We start from the raw sequence: 21,269 nt of genomic DNA on the forward strand, positions 1-21,269 counted from the left end.
CTTCGCCTGTGAGGAAGTTTAGTTCAGGCGAGCCAGGAACAACTAAAGTTTTGCAATTAGCAACCGATAAATGGCCGTAGCAACTGAGGACGCCTTTTCTCCCGTCTTTCAGCACCTTAGTCATGCCAACCACTGATTCTGTAATAGCTGAAGGTACGTTATGATGATACATTTTTCATAAACTCCACGGGAGCCATCGAAATTCACCATGAGACTGAAAACATCACTGTTAAAGGAGCCAAAACATATCCTTCTTAATATTTTATAAAATCATTGTAATTACATTGACATTTGGGTAAGTCATTAAGAATCAATAAACGGAACAAATGCATATCAAACCTTTTCTGCACAATGTTTCTTTAACTTTGACACACATAAAGAACTAGTGAGTTGTGTTGGCTGGACTTCGGCAGATGAACTGTACTCCTGCAGTGAAGATCACCACATCCTGAAGTGGAATCTGTTAACTAGTGAAACTAGTCTGGTTGCCAAGCTTCCAGATGACTTTTACCCCATCGATCTTCACTGGTTTCCTAAAACTCTGAGCTCCAAGAAACTGAGTCAGGCTGACATCTTTGTTCTAACTAGCACTGATGGCAAGTATTTGTTGTTAGATCATCTTTATATCAGCTTTCATTTGATTTGATCTATTCAAGTCTCTAAGTACTAGTGTTGTCATGATACTGACATTTCTTCTTATTATTAACTCTTATTTCAATTAGCTCTTTACTAATTTTGGTACCTCAGTACCACAAAACAATAGTACTTTCTTTTGTTATTATGTTATTATTATAGAGATAATTACAACAAACTTTAACCATGAATGGACTTTGCTTTTTGCTTTACAGTTTGAAAATAATTATATTTCTGTAGACAATCGCATAAGCTCTTGGCATAATATTGGTATTCCATCACACTGTATTTCATCTTAAGTGATTTCAATTACTAAGGCTGTGGTTGACTAAAGACATTTTTTGTAATAAACAAATTACAAATAATTGACTTATTGACTGCAGCTCTATCAGTTACATATTCTGCCCCTCCATCCTCTTGTGCTGTGTATATTTCAATAATGTAAATCATCATAAGTAGAAAGATGTAGAAAGGCGCTGTTAATTTGTTCTATAACTCTGTGTTTGGCCTGTATCTTAGGAAAGTTCCACTTAGTTTCTAAAAATGGGAGCATTGAAAAGAGTGTAGATGCACACAATGGCGCTGTGCTAGCTGGCAGATGGAACTATGAGGGGAGTGCTCTTATTACAGGTATGTTAAATTTAACCCAATAAATACAGAACAATATTTACTAACAAAATATGTTGATTTCTAGCTGGAGAGGATGGCCAAATCAAGATCTGGTCCAAGAGTGGAATGCTGCGGTCTACACTTGCCAGCCAAGGTATAAAAATTATAAGAGAGACTGAACTATTAAGCAATATGCCTCCGATGGCTCTCAACACAGACTCTCGCCTGAGCACAGGAGGTTGAGGCTGGTTAGCTCAGTGGGTGTCCTTACTTGTGAAGTGCAATTCCACAGGCTGAATGAGGTGAAACCTCTGAGAGGAAAAGGAAACTCTGTATATCAAACGGCATTATCCGTGGTTTAAATGAATAATTCACACATTTTATAAACTTACATTGTTAAGTTTTAAGTTTCTCACAGAATACAAAATATTTCTTCTGTTTTTTTAGGTTCCCCAGTGTATTCTGTTGCTTGGGGCCCTGACTCAGACAGAATTCTGTATACATCAGGAAAACAACTCGTCATCAAGCCATTGCAACCCAGTGTTAAAGCTATACAGGTACACTTATCATTTTTAGGCCCGAGCGCCACAAGCTGGCGAGAGGCCTATTAATCTCGTAAGGCCGTGCGAAGCACGGCTGCGAAAGTGCGCACGTAGTGCGCACGAAATCGAGCGCGAAGCGCTCGCCCACTTCCAAACACTCACTAACGCACTCCTTCACTCATGCACGCCCCGTGCATACTAATTAGTAGTAGGAAAATGGAACATTACCATTGTAAACGGGCGAAGCCCGTGCAAAAGTGCGCACTAAACGAGCACTTTACATTGGATGACATCCCCATATAAAGCACTCATTTGCGCTAAGTAGCTCACGAATACGTTCCCCATCTCTTGCATGTTCCGTGCATATAAGCATGTAATGCAAAAATTGAACATTATTACTGTATAGAGGGCCAAAAACACAAAGTGGGCGGAGCCCACTCAAAATTAACGAAAGTACCCGTCAGTGACCAGGGACCCACACCATGAGGTAGGAAAGCGCGAGCGCTTTCCGAAAATGTATAGTTTATGATATTTGAAAAATGGGAAACATTGTTTTCGCATCGGAATATTATTCTTTCTTCTTCTTCTTCTTCTTCTTCTTCTTCTTCTTCTTCTTCTTCTCGGGACCAACCCCCCTATTTTTCACCCAGTGAACATTGACGAAAAGTCACAAAAATGTTCACACCTCTAAAAATCGTGCCTCTCTACATTCTGGCTATTTCCCTTTTCTAAAATAAAAAAATTGGCGCGTCAGCGCCCCCAAATGTACCAAAAATGCATTGAGAGATGGGAAATGACCCAAAAAAAATCTGATCGTAGAATCATGAAATTTGGCGCAGAGGTAGATGGTGACAAGAGAAGTAAAAAATATTATTACGGCAACGCCGTCCGCCCAACCAAATGTCGGCCATATTGCTTAAAAAATGGCTAAACATGACTTCGGAGTTTTTCCAAACGTCGTACTTTTACGAACTCCTCCCAGGGCGTTGGCCCTAAAAAGCTGAAATTTGGTGAAAATGCTACTGAGGAGTGGGACATCAAAAGTTATCCAAATTACATTGATACCTCTCACGGTCTCGGTGCGGCGAAGCCGCAAACTGTAGCTAGAATTTCAGAAATCTCCCATATTTAAAATTTCTGCCGTTTGCACAGATAAAGTCTGAATTGCGTCAAATTAGAATCAGTTGTTAAACTCTTTGCCCTAAACCTACTTGAAGTGAAATAAATTCATTTGGCGCCACAGCGCCCCCTACAGATTTTATATGGAGGTTAAATGTTTAGTTTTGCGAAATTATATGAAATTTGACACAAAACTCAATTTTAGCATCCCCATCAAAAAAGTCAATGAGACCCATGTCATAATTGTTATGGCGTTGCCGTAACGATGACCGAAACCTTTCATGTTATTCCAATGGGGAAATCGCCAGAACATGTTTACACTTTAGACTTTCACAAACTCCTCTTAGGGCGTCATCTTCAGGACCATCAAAAGTTATCCACATTTTCATTCAAAGAGTCACGGTGTCTGTGCGGCAAAGCTGCACATTTTGCCAAGAATTCAAAATAAAATAGCTTTTTGATGGTAAAACAAAGGGGAGAAGATGTGACAGCGTCACAGATTCAGCAGTAGGCGTAATAAAAGGACAATTGGGGCGCGTTAGCGCCCCCTCCTCTTGCGGCGTGGCGGCGGTGTGGCGGCGGCGTGGCGAGGGCCGATCATTGCCGCTTGCGGCTATATTTATCGTTATTATTAATGAGGTTATAGTTGTCTATGTATGTATATGTGTATGAATATAGATTTTTATGTATTGTGAACATACTGAACAACATTTGAATTTACAACATTACAATATTAAACCAGTTATCTGAGGTTTACCCTTTTTAACTTTGGTTTTCCAAAACTTTGCAGTGGAAAGCTCATGATGGCCTTATTTTAAAACTTGATTGGAATTCTGTCAATGACTTAATAATATCAGGGGGGGAAGATTGTAAATATAAGGTAAGCAATCATTTATATATATTTTTTTCAGTTTGAGCACCTGTTTAAAAAAATAATAATAATCATTCCTCCCCAATAGGTGTGGGACAGCTTTGGTCGGTTGCTGTACACATCATCTCCTCATGACTATCCAGTCACGTCCTTGTCCTGGGCTCCTGATGGAGAGGTGTTTGCCATGGGCTCCTTCAACACACTACGGCTCTGTGACAAGACTGGAGTAAGATAAATATCTATGTTCATTATGTATTTGAAACTTCCAATTGATATAATCAAAGATATTCTCAATGATGATAATAATTACACAGGCACCATTAGCCTAATGTATGTAAACATACTGCACTGAACAACATGCTGACATTTACTGGCAGGAATCATTTCCATTTCAGAGTGATGCAAAATAATCAACGCTGCAACATCAACATTTCAGAACTAAACTAAATAAATATCTATCTTGCAAAAAGTTCCTTGAGAAACAAGGGGCTGCCTCTCCACAGATCTGACCTGTAACTTTGCCTGGTCACCTTACGGATGGATATATTTCATGGCATACTGTGGAACATTCCAGGCAAAGCAATAATATCTCCATTCAAACAAGCAGGTTGCGTACCCTTCACCAGCAAAGTTTCATTGTGCAGCTCTAAGAACCTGTAAAAATAAACATGGTGCCCCAAAAAGTGTGACTACCTGTAAAACAGTTGGCTGTGCCGCCCGGTGGTTGAGTGGTCTAAGCTGCAGCACATATGCCAGGCTCTGTTATGAGATTCATTCATGGCTCTGACAATTTGACTGACTATCCTCTCTGCTCATTACCTCCCTGTCATCCGATGCGTTCCTGTCTAATAAAACTTACTGGGACAAAAAAAAAAAAAAAACATTCCTGAGGAGGGCTGATGACATCACGTGAAAGTTCAAGAGTAGTCATCTGGACACTACAGTAATTGTTTGTTTAAATCTTATGGAAGCATCAGCAACAATAGTCTAAATTAAACCTATTTACTGCTTGTAAAGTTCTAACTCAGATTTGTTGGTGAGAGATACAGGGTTAACCAGTGCAATAAGCACCGAATCCTTTTCAGTTACTTGCATGACGAATGGGAAAGCGTTTCATTGTGTATCTGCTACAATGAAACCTGCACTTTAACGTATTGCTGCTGGCTCAGCAGGATCAGCCCTGTGCATTTAACTCTTTCACTTCCAAACTCTGTAGTTCTCAACTGGTCTTTGCGTTTTTCCTTCTCTGACACTGGCCAAGTGCAGTTTGTCTGCTTCTGCATTCTCACCATGGAAATTAGAAATCCACATGCATAAAAGTACAAAATAGTGAGAGCTGCACTGAGTATGTTTTTTTTTCTTTATCTTTTCCATTCTGTGGAACAGATTTTCAGTACATGCAGTATTTTAAATTCATGATTCGATTTTATTTTCACTTGGCTTTTAAAGGACACAAAGAACTTCACTGTCCCTTTTACAAGATTTGAAAGAGACAATAAGTTACTGTCTGTGTGTCTAGTGTATGCATGTGCCCACATGCCTAAGTGTGCACTTGAGTGCGCAGCCAGTGCCGTGCAAATGTGGCTCGACACAGCAGTCTATTTACGAGGCGCTGCAGCTGGTGTCTAGCGTCTGGACCCTGTCACGATCCCTGACACTGTCACTAGCGAACAAGTAACAAGTAGGACCCATTGTGCCTGGCAAGCACCCTATATCCCTGCCCACTAGATCCCCGCCCCTTTTCATCTATTCTTTTGTTTTAGGTTGTATTAGAAAGACAAGACAATATATGGAGAAGAAATATTTAAAATGATGTCTGATGTAGGAAAAATAAACTGTTACCAATTACAGTTACCTGATTTCAATGATATCACAGTATCCTTCTCAAACACCTTGTGGGTGTTGAATCTTTTTCTGTTCCATGTTATTTTTTCCTATTGGCGAACTGATCCAAACAAACAAATTGCTGCTACTCGGAGAGCATACAGTTACACAGGACTTGTCGTGATCTTAACCACAGTAAGAGTGTGACAAGGCAAATTAACTTGCTATAGATGATTAGACTGTGTTTCATAAATTCAAACTTTTGCTTCAGTGACTTAAGAGTAAAAGAACAGTTACTGTTGTACAAATATGAACAAACTAACAGTATATTGGAGAACTGTTGGTTGAAGCAGTTAAAAAGGAGGTGACTGCCAGAAAAAGAAGAAAAAAAAACAGTTTTTTGAGAGCGAGTGTGAGGGAGTATTGTTAAACAAAGAGAGTCCTGAGTCAGCAGCATAGCAGTTTCTCTCCAGTCACTGGGCAGGGCTCCTCAGCCTGTCTCGGCTTCACTCCTCCTCCTGCCCTCAGCCCCTCTCCTCCTCCCTCCTACTCTAAACTAAACTCTGCTTTTTCTTGCTTTTCTTTAACGGTCTTCCCCATGGAAATACACATTTGTTTGTGCCTTTCATGTAGTGGGTGGGATTAAACTAAGATGTGCTTGACTTTAACACATCGCTAGGGTTCGGCTAAAGGGTTGTCTTATTGGAAACCAAAAAGGAGGGTTCTAAGAAAACAAGTTAAAATAGTGGGGGCAGGGCAACATTGAACCGTCCAATATATCCTGTTATGTTGGTCTCCTTTACTTTACTCTCTCTCACCCTCACTAGACTTTCCTCTCTATCTTTTGGTTATGACTGTGCGCCTGGCCTGTTCATCTCTCTGCCAAAGTCACAACCGTTAGTTATAAATCTTTGCGCTCAAATTAAATATGTCACATTCACAGAGATATGAGGAGGCAGAGTAAGAAAGAAAGGTTATGGACTGCAACTGCATGGAATTAGGTTAATACAAGTCAATTTACTCGTCATGTGTTTTTAGTGGTCAGTGTAATCCCTCATTTGTCCAGGAGTGTTCCATTTTTAGTGGTTCTAAAAATGCAATGATTGGTATTAGTTATGTTACAAATGCATTATTTTATTGCTGTAAGATTAATAGCACCTTGCTTCAAAAATGAAAGTATAAGTAAAAGATTTAGTTTCATAGGACACGACCTGAACCTGCCAAAAGCACAGCATTCCTGTTGTTCTCGGAGTGCCTCAGACCCTGCAGCGTGCCCAAATCCCACAATAACCTGTGTGTTTGTGTGTAGAATCACTGTATGTTTATGCGCACATGGTTGGTGCTAATAGAATTCTGCTGTCCAGCGCACAGCTGTGTCCTGCTGATAAGTCCCAGGAGGCCCCAGCATGTGTCTATGGTTACTATGACGAGGCTCCAGCATGAAACCATGTGTAGACCATTACTCTCCTACACACAGTCTATATTCCCGTTTGTCTTTCTCTCCCCTCCTCTCTCATCCCGTGTGTTCTCACTTTTGTGTCTTGTTTCCTTGTGCCTTGCCAAAGCTTTAACTTGTGCTACTCCATTCTCATCACTGGCACAGACTCCGCCACTATCTTATCCGTAACATCAGGGATGTTAAACTTTCTTTTATTACCTAAATATCGTGATAAAATACTGGTATTGATATCGGCATTGCGATTTTTGTTGTTGATATTAATGTGGTTGTATTGTTGCCTGAATTTCAGTTGATTTCTATGTCAATGTGGGCTAATTATGCCAAGACATTAGAGGGCAGCACTGAGCCTTTACGCACCCATTCTGTCAAAGTAGAAAGGACCACTTGAAATTAGCGTATTTTTAAGAAGGGACAAGTGGTTTATTCATTTTGGAAACCGGATATGCCTTGTGTTACCAGAATATACTGATTCATTCAATACTTTCACTGAGAGTCAGTCGGTGTCAATACTTTCACACTCAGTCGGTCAGTCAGTATCAATACTTTCACACACAATCATTTAGTATCAATACTTTCACTGAGAGTCAGTCAATATCAGTACTTTCAATCTGTCATTCAGTATCAATACTTTTATTAAGAGTCATTCAGTATCAATACTTTTCTTGAGTCATTCAGTATCAATACTTCCACTCTGTGTCATTCAGTATCAATACTTTCATTGACAGTCATTCAGTGTCAATACTTTCAATGAAAGTATTGATACTGAATGACAGAGTAAGAGTCATTCAGTATCAATACTTTCACTGAGAGTTAGTCAGTATCAATACTTTCACTGAGAGTCATTCAGTATCAATACTTTCACTGAGAGTCATTCAATATCAATACTTTCACTGAGAGTCAGTCAGTATCTATACTTTCACTGAGAGTCAGTCAGTATCAATACTTTCACTGAGTCAGTCAGTATCAATACTTTCACTGAGAGTCATTCAGTATCAATACTTTCACTGAGAGTCATTCAATATCAATACTTTCACTGAGTCAGTCAGTATCAATACTTTCACTGAGTCAGTCAGTATCAATACTTTCACTGAGAGTCAGTCAGTATCAATACTTTCACTGAGTCAGTCAGTATCAATACTTTCACTGAGAGTCATTCAGTATCAATACTTTCACTGAGAGTCATTCAATATCAATACTTTCACTGAGAGTCAGTCAGTATCAATACTTTCACTGAGAGTCAGTCAGTATCAATACTTTCACTGAGAGTCAGTCAGTATCAATACTTTCACTGAGTCAGTCAGTATCAATACTTTCACTGAGAGTCATTCAATATCAATACTTTCACTGAGTCAGTCAGTATCAATACTTTCACTGAGAGTCATTCAATATCAATACTTTCACTGAGAGTCAGTCAGTATCAATACTTTCACTGAGAGTCAGTCAGTATCAATACTTTCACTGAGAGTCAGTCAGTATCAATACTTTCACTGAGAGTCAGTCAGTATCAATACTTTCACTGAGTCAGTCAGTATCAATACTTTCACTGAGAGTCAGTCAGTATCAATATTTTCACTGAGTCAGTCAGTATCAATACTTTCACTGAGAGTCAGTCAGTATCAATACTTTCACTGAGAGTCAGTCAGTATCAATACTTTCACTGAGTCAGTCAGTATCAATACTTTCACTGAGAGTCAGTCAGTATCAATACTTTCACTGAGTCAGTCAGTATCAATACTTTCACTGAGAGTCATTCAGTATCAATACTTTCACTGAGAGTCATTCTGTATCAATACTAGAAAGTGTATCTGGGTCTTATTTTATGACTTATATAATAATTGTTTTTATAATTCCAAACTCAAATTAAAATTGCATTAAATTATCATTGTCATCAGTATTGGGATATATCGTGCATGTGACGTGTGAATCGTGATAAGTATCGTATCACATCACAATGCACACACACAACATATTTTGTATCAGTTTTCTGACCACATAAATGTTGATGGCTCATCTTCCCTGCTTCAGATTGTGTTCTCATGTGACTAATGGGGCATGAATAATGCAAAGTAGAAATAGTTGCCTGTATTGTATATGTCCAGTGTACATTACTCCCCAGTGTGTGTTTTATATTAATTTTGTTAAGGGATTTACACTTTGTACCTGCTCTGCCAGGTCTTGTCCTGCACTCAGGGAAACTGAAGCCAGCTGGCTCTGCACAGAGTCTGCCAAGCTGTTATGATTTATGTGAGGCTGTTAACTCTGGGGATGGTTGGTTCCCTCTGTCCCTCTAGTTCACATGCTTGTTTGAAAAATATACCATTGTATCTTTATCATAATTCAAGTTAGAGCACATTTGAATAATTTCATAGAGTTTTCACTGCTGATTCAATTATTTTGAGTATGTTTTGTGTGGATGGAAACAGTTTACATGATTATGCTGTACACAACCGTATGTGATTTTTTTTCAATCCTCCCAATGATAGTTTGTGTTTTCTTGTGGTGTTTTAGTATGAAAGTAGTTCACAAGATGAATGCCGTAAGTAAAACTCACCATTTAGACAATACTAAAAGAGCAGAAAACAGTCATGGCAGATGTCTAGTATTTAATACTTGTGAAGTAATGCGGCTGAATCAGCAGATAGCTCCACAGGGAGCTATTAGTGCAGACATGTGTCATTAACCCTTTCCATGTTCAAAGCTCCGCCCTCTCAGTTCACCCAGGCTCCACCTCCTCCTTTAGTCAGAACCACGGCCAAAGCTCTGTTTCAGGTGCTGAGGGGAGTTACTTGTCCTCATGTTTTGTATTATTTAACTAAATTTACTCATTACTATTTATAATTGTCTATTCATACAAGTAGCACTTATGTGACAAGTGCACTGATATGTACATGCACATTTTAAAATGTTGAATTTAACCCTAAATTTGAGATTCATTCCATCAATATTTAGATAAAGACTATACTTTTGTGCCTAGTACTGCCAGTCACGGTGTCTGAACACAAGCTGAATCTACATATGTGCAATCTGTACACTCATTGTATGCTTTCAGGTCTCCCACTTTCCTTTCCAACTGAAAAATATACGTCATGTCTGTCACCTTACTTCTAGTCACAAAGATGCCCATTATAGGCGGATTTCAGTGACCAGAAAGTAGACTCAAGCTCAATGAATGCCCAGACGACTTACTACATTTGAGACCTTTTCTCATTAATTTTTCAGTGACGTTAAAACATTATCCAAAAGATTCATTGACACTACAGTACATGGAACATACAGCATTTAAACTGAATGGCACACAGTGTCTGTAAACAAAAGCAAAATACTGGAGCAGGTGTATTATTTATGGTTAAATTCAAAATACTTTATTCAAATTAAATCAATATAAAAAAACTGATTTATTAAAATAGAATCACAATTGTGGATTTGATGTCCCTGCTGGGTCCTGGCCAAATGGCTCAGTGTGTTAAAGGCATTAGAGTAAGAGTGGATCCAGCCTTACTCCTTGGGTAGATATCAAATGTCTTGCTTCATCACAGCTTGGTTTATATATTCTGTTGCATTTGTCTCCCCCAATAGGCTGTGCTGCAAAGTGCTTGTGGCAAAATAATTAATAATGTTAACATTTACAATAATTTGATGTATCATTTTATGAAATTCTTCATTGTTTATACATTAACTTGGTTATTGCAATCTCTTGTCCATAGTGGTCCTATGCCTTGGAGAAGCCCAACACTGGGAGTGTGTTTAGCCTGGCATGGTCTGCAGATGGCACCCAACTGGCTGGTTCCTGCGGTAATGGACATGTTGTCTTTGCACACATTGTGGAACAGCACTGGGAGTGGAAGAACTTTGTGATCACCCTCACCAAAAGAAGGACCATGCAGGTAGATGGAGTAACTCAAACTTGTGTTACAGATAAACAGAGGAAGATTCATTAAGATTATAGTCATTGGTCAAATAAACAAATGTGTACTACATATCCAGTCCACACTAAATTAAATGTACCTGGTAACATATAAATCTCCATTTCTGTTACACTACGTGCATCTGTTTAACAAATCTATATGTGAAATACGGTCATGCACATGCACTTGAGTGCCAACATCTTACATATGCATATTTGTTTATCTCAGTTTGACTTCCACTCCTTCCAGTCCTTTAAAAATGCACATCTGCCAGTGATTTGTGAATCAGCCAGCTAAATTTACCACATTGTGGTCAAAGGGTTTAATTCTTGGTTGTGTTGCATGTAAATTTAGCTTACTGTAGGAGCAGAAGCTGAGGATTTGTGAAGCTGGAAAAATGTCCCCATCAATATCACTCTTTTCATTGTAAAAACAGCATTATCTTGTTCTACCCATTTCTAATTGCAGTTTTGTTTGTCTAGTAGTTGCTGTTGAATGATGAACCAACAGTAAAGAATGTGATGAGAAAATGATTTTTTAAATTTAAGTGTCAGATTGTTTTTTCATCGTCTTCATGCTCTGCAAACCACCTCTGCATAAGGTCCGGGCCTGATGAGGTCATTGGGAAAGCAGAGAGATCAGTCCCTAGCTCCAAGGCACAACAACATCATGCCTCACAGAAAAGTGGAGAGTCCAGCCAATCACTAGGAGTTGTTCCAAAGCCAGAATCCGTGTGGAGAAAAGTTTGACTTGCTTTAGCCATAAACACTCAACCTCCCACATAACCTCAGATTGGATTGTCGAGGCCTTTGGCACCTGAATCTCTCTGCACTGGCACGACACTCCCTCGGGCTGGGTCGACAGGCTGCTCTAACCAGTGGGGGCTCAAGGAGGAGCTGTTGACTAAACAAGGTATTATATCCAAATTTAATATGTTCTGTTTTTGTAGGTGCTAAATGTGATGGATGAGGCAGTGGATATGTTAGAGTTCAGGGATCGGGTCATAAAAGCCTCACTGGCATTTGGACATCTCGTCGTCGCCACCTCTCTGCAGTGCTATGTGTACAGGTAATACTTTGACTTTCCTTTAGTTTGTCTCTTAAGCGTCTCACTGTTGGACAGCTAATCTACCTGTATTTAGAAATGTGTTTCAGTTGTGCTGTTTCTCTTTTTTGACAGTTCAAAAAACTGGAATACTCCCCTCATCTTCGACCTGAAAGAGGGAAATGTCAGTCTTATTGTTCAAGCAGAGAAGTGAGTTGCACACATGTCACTGCTTATTGTTTGGATAGACACAATAATGAGTTCTACCACTGAGTCTTGTCTTCTGTTCTTGTTCTAGTCACTCCATAGAATTGAATAGATCACTAATAATTTGTTCCTAGCAATTTGTAGTGACAGTTGAACATTTTCATGTGAAAAAGTGAAACCCCTAATTATAAGCTGAAGAGGAAAGTAACTAATTAATTTAATGTCTTCTTGTTTTACAAACCCAGTCATTTTCTGCTTGTGGATGGAGCAGGCTTGTATATAATCTCATATGAGGGTCGACTTGTATGTTCTCCAAAATTTCCTGGGATGAGGGCTGATATTCTCAACGCTCAAGGCATTTCTCTTAGCAACGACACAATTGCTCTTCGGGATAAAAGTGATGAGAAAGGTTAGAGGAAGCCAAACTTCTCAGTCATTAGTTTTAGTTCCTGTAGTTTGACTCTGTCTTCTGCTTTTCTGTTAGTCATATATCTCTTTGATGCCCTGACGGGGAAAGGCTTTGGTGATGGCAAACCATTAACACACAAGGTATGTGCTCAAAATGTACTACAGGCAGTTTTACAGTAAACAGTTTCTGATTCAAACTCTAAACTATGGTGTTTTTTTCTGTGTGTAATTGTATCATTTTCTGATCATTAATTCACCAAGGTTCTCATGACCAGTGCAATTTACTAATTTATTTTCTTCTCTTTAAAAAACAAAAACATTTTTCTGTCAAGATGGAGGTGGTGGATGTTGCCCTGGACCAGTGCGGCCCGTTTAGTGAGCGCAAAATTGCTTTCATAGACAAGAACCGTGACCTTTACCTGACCTCTGTACATCATGGCCGACAACCCAAAATTTGCAAAATTGGTAAATACTTGTCTGTTTGTGATATTTTAGGCTTGGTGCAAATATAATAAGGCGTTTATGGTCTTCTAGGCAGTATGGTCCACTGTATGCAGTGGAATGATTCTGCTAACATCTTGTGCGGTATTCAAGACAATCAGTTCACTGTGTGGTACTATCCAAGCGTGGTGTTTGTTGACAAGGAACTTCTCCCTCACACACTCTACATAAAAGATGGAAGGTGAGTAAGTAAAGAAGAGGGTGCGATAAATAAATACATAAAGCATAATTATATTTTTTTAAATGGATGATTATAATAAAATGGATAGATGTATTTTCCCCAGCTTTTTAAATGTAGAACAAAATCTGATAACTTCACACTGAATAAACATATAATTTACTGAGACATTTTATTTAAGAAAAAAGTAATGTAATTCATTTATGATTATAAGTTATTAGTATAATGTTTTTCTTCTCTATTTTTAAGTGAGTTTGCCCGGGCGCCACAGATTTTGAGCTATGTGGGCACCAAGGTGACATTGCGCCAAGGGGATGGTTCCTTGGTGTACAGCACTGTGTCTCATTATCCAGCCATTCTCCATGACTACAGCGCCTCTGCTCGCTGGGAGGATGCACTGCACTTGTGTCGCTTTGCCAAAGTAAGATTTTATCTCTTCTCTTTGTCTTTCTGAATCAAAATAAGTTTGCTGTTACTCCTCCAGATCTTATTTAGAAAGGCAACTGAATGGCCAGCAGAGGACAGCAGAGTGTTTTTTTGTCGAAGCCCTTTGGACCTTGGAGTAAACGTGATTACTTTAATGTGTTAAATGGCAGTGAATATGGTCATGGACCTTAATATGAACTCAACCTGGGGAGACTCGGGTGCAGTTAATGTGCAGTTTTGAACGTTACATAATTGGGAATATAATGATATAATAGGTGTGGCGCTTAGACCCAGGCAAGGAATAAAGAGCGCAGGAGGTGCAGAGCTGGACATGAGATAAGAATCTTCCTCCTGAGATTGGACACTGAAAATAAATAGACAAAATAAAAATAAACAGCACACCAGCTTGGACAAAAATGATACACCCACCAATTGACATTTGCCACATTTGAAAGATAATCTACATATGGCAAGTGCTTAACACACAACTGTCTCTGATTTGTCCTTTTGTGTAGGACCTGGCTTTATGGGCATGTCTTGCTGGAATGACAATGGCTAGTAAAGAGTTAACAACAGCGGAGATAGCCTATGCTGCCATTGGAGAGGTATGATTAACTCCAGTCTTTTTTAAATCACATTTTAACAAACGTATTTACTGTTGTAATCACTTAGAGTTGATCATATCCACCTGAAAGTGGTGTATTTAATTCTCTCTGTTTTCAGTTACCACGTGTGCAGTATATTCACTTTATAAAGGAGCAGGCGTCTAAGGAGTCCTCTCTGGCCCACATGCTGCTGTTCAGTGGTCAGGTGCAGGAAGCGGAGGCCGTTCTATTACAAGCTGGACTTATTTATCAGGCCATACAGGTCAACATTGACCTGTTCAACTGGGAAAGGTACAGAGCATGGGTTTGGGGCAGAATTATATGAGAGAGGCATTTAGGCTATGCATGATTATACTGTATGTTTTGTTAAGGGCATTGGAACTTGCAGTCAAACACAAGACCCATGTGGACACTGTGCTGGCCTTCAGAGAGAAGTTTCTCCAGAAGTTTGGCAGGAAAGAATCTAACAAGAGATTTCTTCAGTACGCAGAAGGGGTAAGCTAGTGCAGAATGTTAATAAGCATATGAGTTGTGCATATAAACCATGTAAACATGCCAGAGTGTAGTCATTCATGCTCACAAACACACACCAATTACATTTAATTCAACAGTTACTATTTCAAAATATGATTTGGTGGTTGTAATGAATAGTGAATATCTTGACTAAATAATTATTGGAGGTTTTTGTGTCTGGCAGGTTGAAGTGGACTGGGAGAAAATCCAAGTGAAGATTGATATGGAGTTATCCAAAGAGCGAGAGAAGGCCGCCAACGCGTCCGTCAGAGGAAACGTGGCCTCACGTCGTTAATGTGTGTGGGGCCTGAGCATAAGCTGGCCTAAAAGTAACTGGGTTTCTGAAAGTCTGTTACTATTGAAGTTTCGTACTGGGTCGAATGGACTATAGACTGCTAGAAGCAGCTGATGAACAGTGCGGTTAAGGGTAATCCAGCTGCTAAGAGAGTACTGTCTGCGTTTGTAATATAATGTGTGTATGTAATGTAATGCATTTACACTTCTGAACGGAGAGCTCTAACCCTTATAATGACGCAAGTCTTACTTTTTCACACTGTCAAAGGGAGTATGACAGGTTATCATGTTTACAAATTATGATTTAGTTTGATTGAATATTACATGTGGTAAATATTAAACATTTTTTTTACACCAGGCGAATGGGGTAAAGAGAAGTTGAAAAATTCTGTTGACCTTACAAAGAAAGATTAGTAAAGAACATTCATATAAGTCTGGTGAAATTTACATACTAACCATTTTTCTCTCAGTTCAAACATTTATTTAACAATATAAAGTAGTTTTCATTATATTTTCATTTTTCTTCAAATCATGGCAATTGTGTTCATTAGGCACCTCTTGATTTTTGTTTTGCATTTGTGTGTGAACAATCTGGAATATAATTATGTTAACTACTTTTCAGTGAAAATGGGTTTAACCTGTCATATGCACAAAGGTCTTTTGTAACAAATCACTCTTTCAGAATTTTGTTTAATGTAAACCTATTTCCCTTTATTTTATTTCTTTTTTGTAAGTTGACCTTGTTTACAATTCTTGCAAATGTTATTTAAAAATAATGATATATATATATAATTTAAATTTTACACATTTTTGTACTCAGCTTGTACATACCATTACCAACACTCCACAGATCTCTCCGCTCTAGTACCCTCTGTAGCCCCGTGCATCTGTAAGGCACTGATACAAGGGGCGATATGTCACTCCAAACTATGTGACCAAAGAGCTTTAAACATTTGTGCAGTAAATGTGCTCAGAAGTGAAACCAGCCATTCATAGCCATTGAAAAGGGTGAAACAAAGTACTGTTTCTGTTTTGACTGAACTCTGGTGACTTTGAGGCATTGTTATTGCTTACTTGCTTTGCTGCCCAGTGCCCACAGTCCATTTTAGAAAGTCATCTCTATCATTCACTTTTTTATGAGCACTCTCCAGACTTGTGGCTTCAGGTTTCATAATAAGCTGCTACACTGAACTACTACACGTAACTACAATATTCATAACTTTTATCTCTGCTCTTCTATGACATAAGCTTTCCAGGGAATCTAAACATACCATCAATTAATGGACCCATTAGATTTAAAGAAGACTATTGGTCTTGTTTTTTTAATGGCATGACCCTACTTGCTCATCATTTTATTTTTAAACACTTTATGGTTGTCATTGATCTCAACTTCTCAAAGTAAACAATTATAAATTGATTGTTGCGTCCGTTATTGCTTCCGTTACAAGTTGAGTGTGCAAAGTTAAGCATTACGCGTTTGTCAAAGGCCTATTTTACCCTCTGCACTTGCTGATGAGTGCAATATTATATTGAAGTTTATATTTAACCCTACTGCTCTTAAAAGATGCCAAAAGAAATCACCTTTTCACACTTGGTGTTGTTTTGTCAGTGTTGTTGCACAGATAAGAGTCTTGGGGTCACACATCTCGTCTCACCTTTCCATCAGTGGGTTTGAAACATGGTTTAATGCTTTTAAGTGGACACTCCATCCACTCCACAAATTTCCCTGTAGGGAGAGAGCTATCAGTGTTCAATATGGCCAAGCCATCATGGACTATAGGGTTACACAAGCCACCACAATCACACTCAGTCAGGGGCATTCGAGCATCATGATTCATGGCTATCCATGACCGCTGTACTTGACCCCATATGGCTTCTTTTCCTAATTGCAGTCAGATGGACTTAACTGATTTACTAACTACTCATAAGAGAAAGATAAAACGTGCCAATTCAATATCCATTTCACGCTAAAACAGAATAAACCATAATGGACTGCTTGTCGTTCAACCCTCGATAGCATTTGTTGTATTGTCCACCACTTTTCCAATTCCTCAGCACATTCATCTGGCATAACGCCCGGTGACAGGAGCCAGTAAATGTTATGACGATGCCACTTGAAAGTGCCCAACAGTGTAATGGTCATTCAGATGAAAATGGGCTGTAGCCTTACAGTGTTTTTTGTTACTTGATAATACATTAATTTTAAAAATGAATATTACGGACAAAAAGCTGTCCCAAACAAAAGAATAGCTATCTCCCTTAGTCTATAGCCTGAAGGGACCCACAATGCCCTAAGAAACTCTTGACAACATGTCAACATGCCTGCAGTAGTAGATGGTCCATAAGACTATGGTGTGTCCATAACGTTGGTTTCACACAGAGTTTCGAGATGTCCGTGCGCTGCGCTGCTGTCCCCCGGGCTGTCCCCCGGGCTGTCCCCCCTCGAGCTGGACCTCCCGCCTGCGCTCCGCACTGTCCACGGCTCGCTCTGTGCCCCGGGCCCGGCTCAGGGCTTCCCTGTCCGGGTCCCTGTCACAGAGCAGCTGCTCATCAGAGTGGTCCCTGTGCATCTCCTGCATGCTCTCCTCGTAGGTGGGCAGGTATTTCACCTCCTCGTATGCAGGGAGATTGGTGGAGGCGATGTCCCCTAAGCTGTACGATTCCGGGTAGTGTTCCAAAAGAGAGTCCTGGGACGCAGACGCGTGGCCGTAGAAAAGGGAGGGCTCCTCGCTGCGGTCCTGCTGGGTTGGCTGTCTGCGTGGCCGTGGGCAAATGATGCGCTGGATGAAATAGCCCATGGCAAAGAGCAGAAGCAGGATGAGGATTCCGGAGAGTTTGCGCGTGAACCAGCCCACGTTGTCAAAGAAGACGTGGATTGGCAGTTTGCAGCACCGCACAGTGGAGCCGGAGGTAACGTTCCCCGCGCCCGCAGGGGGACAACACTGGTGTCCAGCGCCACACTGGACATCACCACAGGTCTGCAGAGCTTCACACGCGGATACCAGACACACACACACCAGGGTGCCGACTGTCCCGCCATCAGGCAAGCGGGACATGGTCATCAGATGTTCAGTGATCTGGTTCCCCGGAGGAGGTCAAGAGGATCTGCTTGACAGAGACGCTGCTGCGCACGAGCAGGACAGCAGGTGCCCCCCAACCCGGCAAGAACATGAATGCTGAGGACTGAGGAGCCAAGCTCAACCTACATCTGACATCACAATTACGTGAAGAGTCCTGGAGTCTTCCAGAGTTTCCAGCAGCAATTGCGTCGACCTTAGAAAGTAGGACCTTACCCCATATATTGTGCACAAATATCGAATCCTTTTCCCATTAGAATGAAAGTGATTGCTCTTATTGAGATTATGTTTAACACACTATCTCCCCACCATCCAGATTGAAATCGAGTTGATAACAGTAAAAACTGGTCTGATGGGTATAGTTACATACCTATATAACACCTCTGACCATAGGATCAAATAATAAGGGCCATGTTTTTATACTCTACTGTACATGTATTTATACTGTACATGTTTTTATACTCTACTGTACATGTATTTATACTCTACTGTACATGTATTTATACTCTACTGTACATGTTTTTATACTCTACTGTACATGTATTTATACTCTACTGTCCATGTATTTGGTTTACCTCTTTCCTGCTGCTGTTTTGTATTAATTTCATGGTTTGCTTATTGCTATCTTTTTTATTCTTTATTAATTTCAATTATTAGTATTATATTTCTATTATTATCATTATCATTGTTGTTTGTGTTATTATGATTATTATCATTATCAGTGTTGTTGGTGTATTGTCCTTCTTTTAAACCTGTTGGTTGATTTGCATATTTTAGTGTTGGTGTATTTTCCATTTGTTTTTTCTACAGACAAATTTGTTATGTATCACAAAAAAAGTAAGTAGTAGACCTATATTTACAACGGTAACAGGCATATGAATCAAATTTGAAACCTTAATCCTAAATGAGTGTAGAGCTACTGCTCCTGGGGCACAGGTTGCTGTAGACCATTCTTATTTCACTCGCTCTTAGACCAGACGCACACACCACATTTGCTTGTGGCCTGACAGTTAGAGCACACAGCCTTTTCAGTGCCCTCATGGGGCCTGGGCTTTCCCAGCACTGTGGCTATTCTTCAGCTTATTGACATTTACAGTGGAAATTATAGCTCTATTTTTGATCACAGCTTTGCAATCACTCCACACAACAAAGGTTGCATTGTCACCACTACATTTACGCTGAAATGTGAGAGCTATGGCTGTAACTTATAAGCAGCACAAAATGTATTATTATTAGGCCTATCAAAGTGAACTAGAATCCTCACAAAATTCAAACATCAATATTGACTTGTCTGTGCTGCGCCACCACATCCTGTCTGCCTCATTCCCTGAAACCCACCACAGAGTGCTCTGATGTCAGTTAAGATTATTCAATAACACCCCTTTTCCTTTTTATTGCCTGTATAGGCTCAGTTCTTCAGCAGCATCTTTAAGAAAACAAGATAAGTCTGTTCATACAAATATAAAGGCTACATTTAAATAGCCTTGTCAGGTCCATTCATTTGGCTCAAAGGTCTAATCTTATTTCACTTGGGGGTCCATTAGGAAACATGATTACTTTACAATTTCCATTCATACATTTTCAATTGCTCATTGTTGTTTGAATTATAAATAGTCTTTGCATTTTAAAAATATTTTTAAAAATATGCTGTGTTGAGTAATTAGTCAGTGATTTCACTCTGTCAGGCTACAAGCAGATTCAGTGTGTGCGATGGGCCTACCCCACGTTTCCTGTCCCTTTTCACTATTGAGTTAGTTCTAAATCCACCATATTTTATCCCAAAAAGTTATGCAATAGCAACAAGTAAGGAAGTAAGGAAACACTGTCGGGAAGTGAGACTCTGTGTGTTCCCATGTGTCCATTTGGTCTGTTCACATTATGTGAATTAAAAAAGTTCCACTCTGCAGCGATTTACATCCATTCACTTCCAAAATGTCAATTATGTAAAAATAGTTTGCTAATTTGTTCATTTTCAAACTGAAATATTTTGTTTTTATGTTGCCAATATTTATGGGTGCACGGTGGCAAAGGCGGTTAGCGCTCTTGCCTCCCAAGAAGGAGATCGTGGGTTCTCTCCGGGTTCTCCGGCTTCCTCCCACCGTCCAAAGACATGTATGTGTCAGGTAAAATTGGTAACTCTAAATTGGCCCTAGTGAATGAATGTGAGAGTGAATGGTTGTCTGTAATGTCTATGTCTCTGTGTTAACCCTGCGACAAGTTGGCCACTGTCCAGGGTGTACCCCGCCTAAGGCCCGAAGTCACTGGGATAGGCTCCAGTCACCCGCGACCCCGAAAGGGAACAAGCGGTAGAAAATGGATGGATGGATGGATGTTAGCCAGTCCTTGATCGCCAGATACATTTTTGTCATTAATTTTTTTTGTGATGGACTTTTTTCTCGATTACAAAGACATTTTCACAATAATACTACATTAAATGAAGTATTTTGACTTAATGCCACCATCTTTACATTTGTTGTATATGTATTTTGAACTGATAAATCTGAAAACTTTGTGTCTGATTTCTAAACCACAAATGCAGGGGTCCCTAATTTGCTGACATTGAACAAATAAACAATCAAAAGCAGTTTGTGCAGAGCAATAAGTGGACGTTGCAATAAAAAAAAAAAAAAAAGGTGAAATTTATGATAATCAGAGCTAGTTCACCACATCAAATCTATATGATATTACTGAGTACGTTGTAATAAAACATTAATATATTTACCAAAATTAGCCTAACTTGGGAGAGCCCCAAAGTGCACCAAATTACTAAAAATGTGATTTGTTATCAAAATCCTGAAGGTTAAGACTTTATTGTCCGCGTAGGGAAAGTTTTCCTCTGTTCCCCTCAAAGCCGCTGGGGCGTCACCTCAGGAGCACTGAAGGCGCCACTGCACAGATGCTGAAAAACATTGTGTCTTTAAGAAAAGAAAAATCTCTCATGAGAATCCGGTAAAGCTTTTTGTTGGGTTGGAAAGTTTTTGCTGAGAGCAGCATTCTGACAGTATACAGGCGGACAGTATAAGTTAGCCTTTTGAAGGTCTTATACAGCGCTAT

At 39.6% G+C, this 21,269-nt stretch overlaps 2 protein-coding genes across 2 annotated transcripts; one reads left to right on the forward strand and one right to left on the reverse strand.

The window, feature by feature from the left end:
* The first annotated feature begins 347 nt into the window (after positions 1–347).
* On the forward strand, positions 348–15,327 carry ift80 (intraflagellar transport 80 homolog (Chlamydomonas)). Its single transcript, XM_072464118.1, has 18 exons — positions 348–596; positions 1,153–1,263; positions 1,328–1,396; positions 1,690–1,799; positions 3,694–3,783; positions 3,863–4,000; positions 10,762–10,941; positions 11,912–12,030; positions 12,142–12,216; positions 12,459–12,622; positions 12,698–12,762; positions 12,954–13,086; positions 13,156–13,303; positions 13,550–13,721; positions 14,242–14,331; positions 14,450–14,622; positions 14,703–14,826; positions 15,029–15,327. The coding sequence occupies exons 3-18, from the start codon at positions 1,369–1,371 to the stop codon at positions 15,137–15,139; spliced, it is 1,920 nt and encodes a 639-aa protein (XP_072320219.1). The 5' UTR covers positions 348–596; positions 1,153–1,263; positions 1,328–1,368; the 3' UTR covers positions 15,140–15,327.
* Positions 15,328–17,510: 2,183 nt separating this feature from the next.
* LOC140369597 (uncharacterized membrane protein C3orf80 homolog) lies at positions 17,511–18,242 on the reverse strand. Its single transcript, XM_072456960.1, has one exon. The coding sequence runs from the start codon at positions 18,198–18,200 to the stop codon at positions 17,511–17,513; it is 690 nt and encodes a 229-aa protein (XP_072313061.1). The 5' UTR covers positions 18,201–18,242.
* Between the last annotated feature and the right edge of the window lie 3,027 nt (positions 18,243–21,269).

This window comes from Eucyclogobius newberryi, unplaced genomic scaffold (genome assembly GCF_026437365.1).
Source record: "Eucyclogobius newberryi isolate DKJ021-1_F unplaced genomic scaffold, fEucNew1.0.hap1 SCAF_10, whole genome shotgun sequence".
Classification (NCBI taxonomy): Eukaryota; Metazoa; Chordata; class Actinopteri; order Gobiiformes; family Gobiidae; genus Eucyclogobius; species Eucyclogobius newberryi.

Excerpts from the sequence above, each read along its gene's own strand:
- LOC140369597 (XM_072456960.1), bottom strand. The coding sequence starts at position 18,200 with ATGACCATGTCCCGCTTGCCTGATGGCGGGACAGTCGGCACCCTGGTG.
- ift80 (XM_072464118.1), top strand. The coding sequence starts at position 1,369 with ATGCTGCGGTCTACACTTGCCAGCCAAG. Across the intron at positions 1,397-1,689 it reads GTCTACACTTGCCAGCCAAG|GTTCCCCAGTGTATTCTGTT; the intron begins GTATAAAAATTA and ends CTGTTTTTTTAG. Across the intron at positions 14,623-14,702 it reads GACCTGTTCAACTGGGAAAG|GGCATTGGAACTTGCAGTCA; the intron begins GTACAGAGCATG and ends TGTTTTGTTAAG.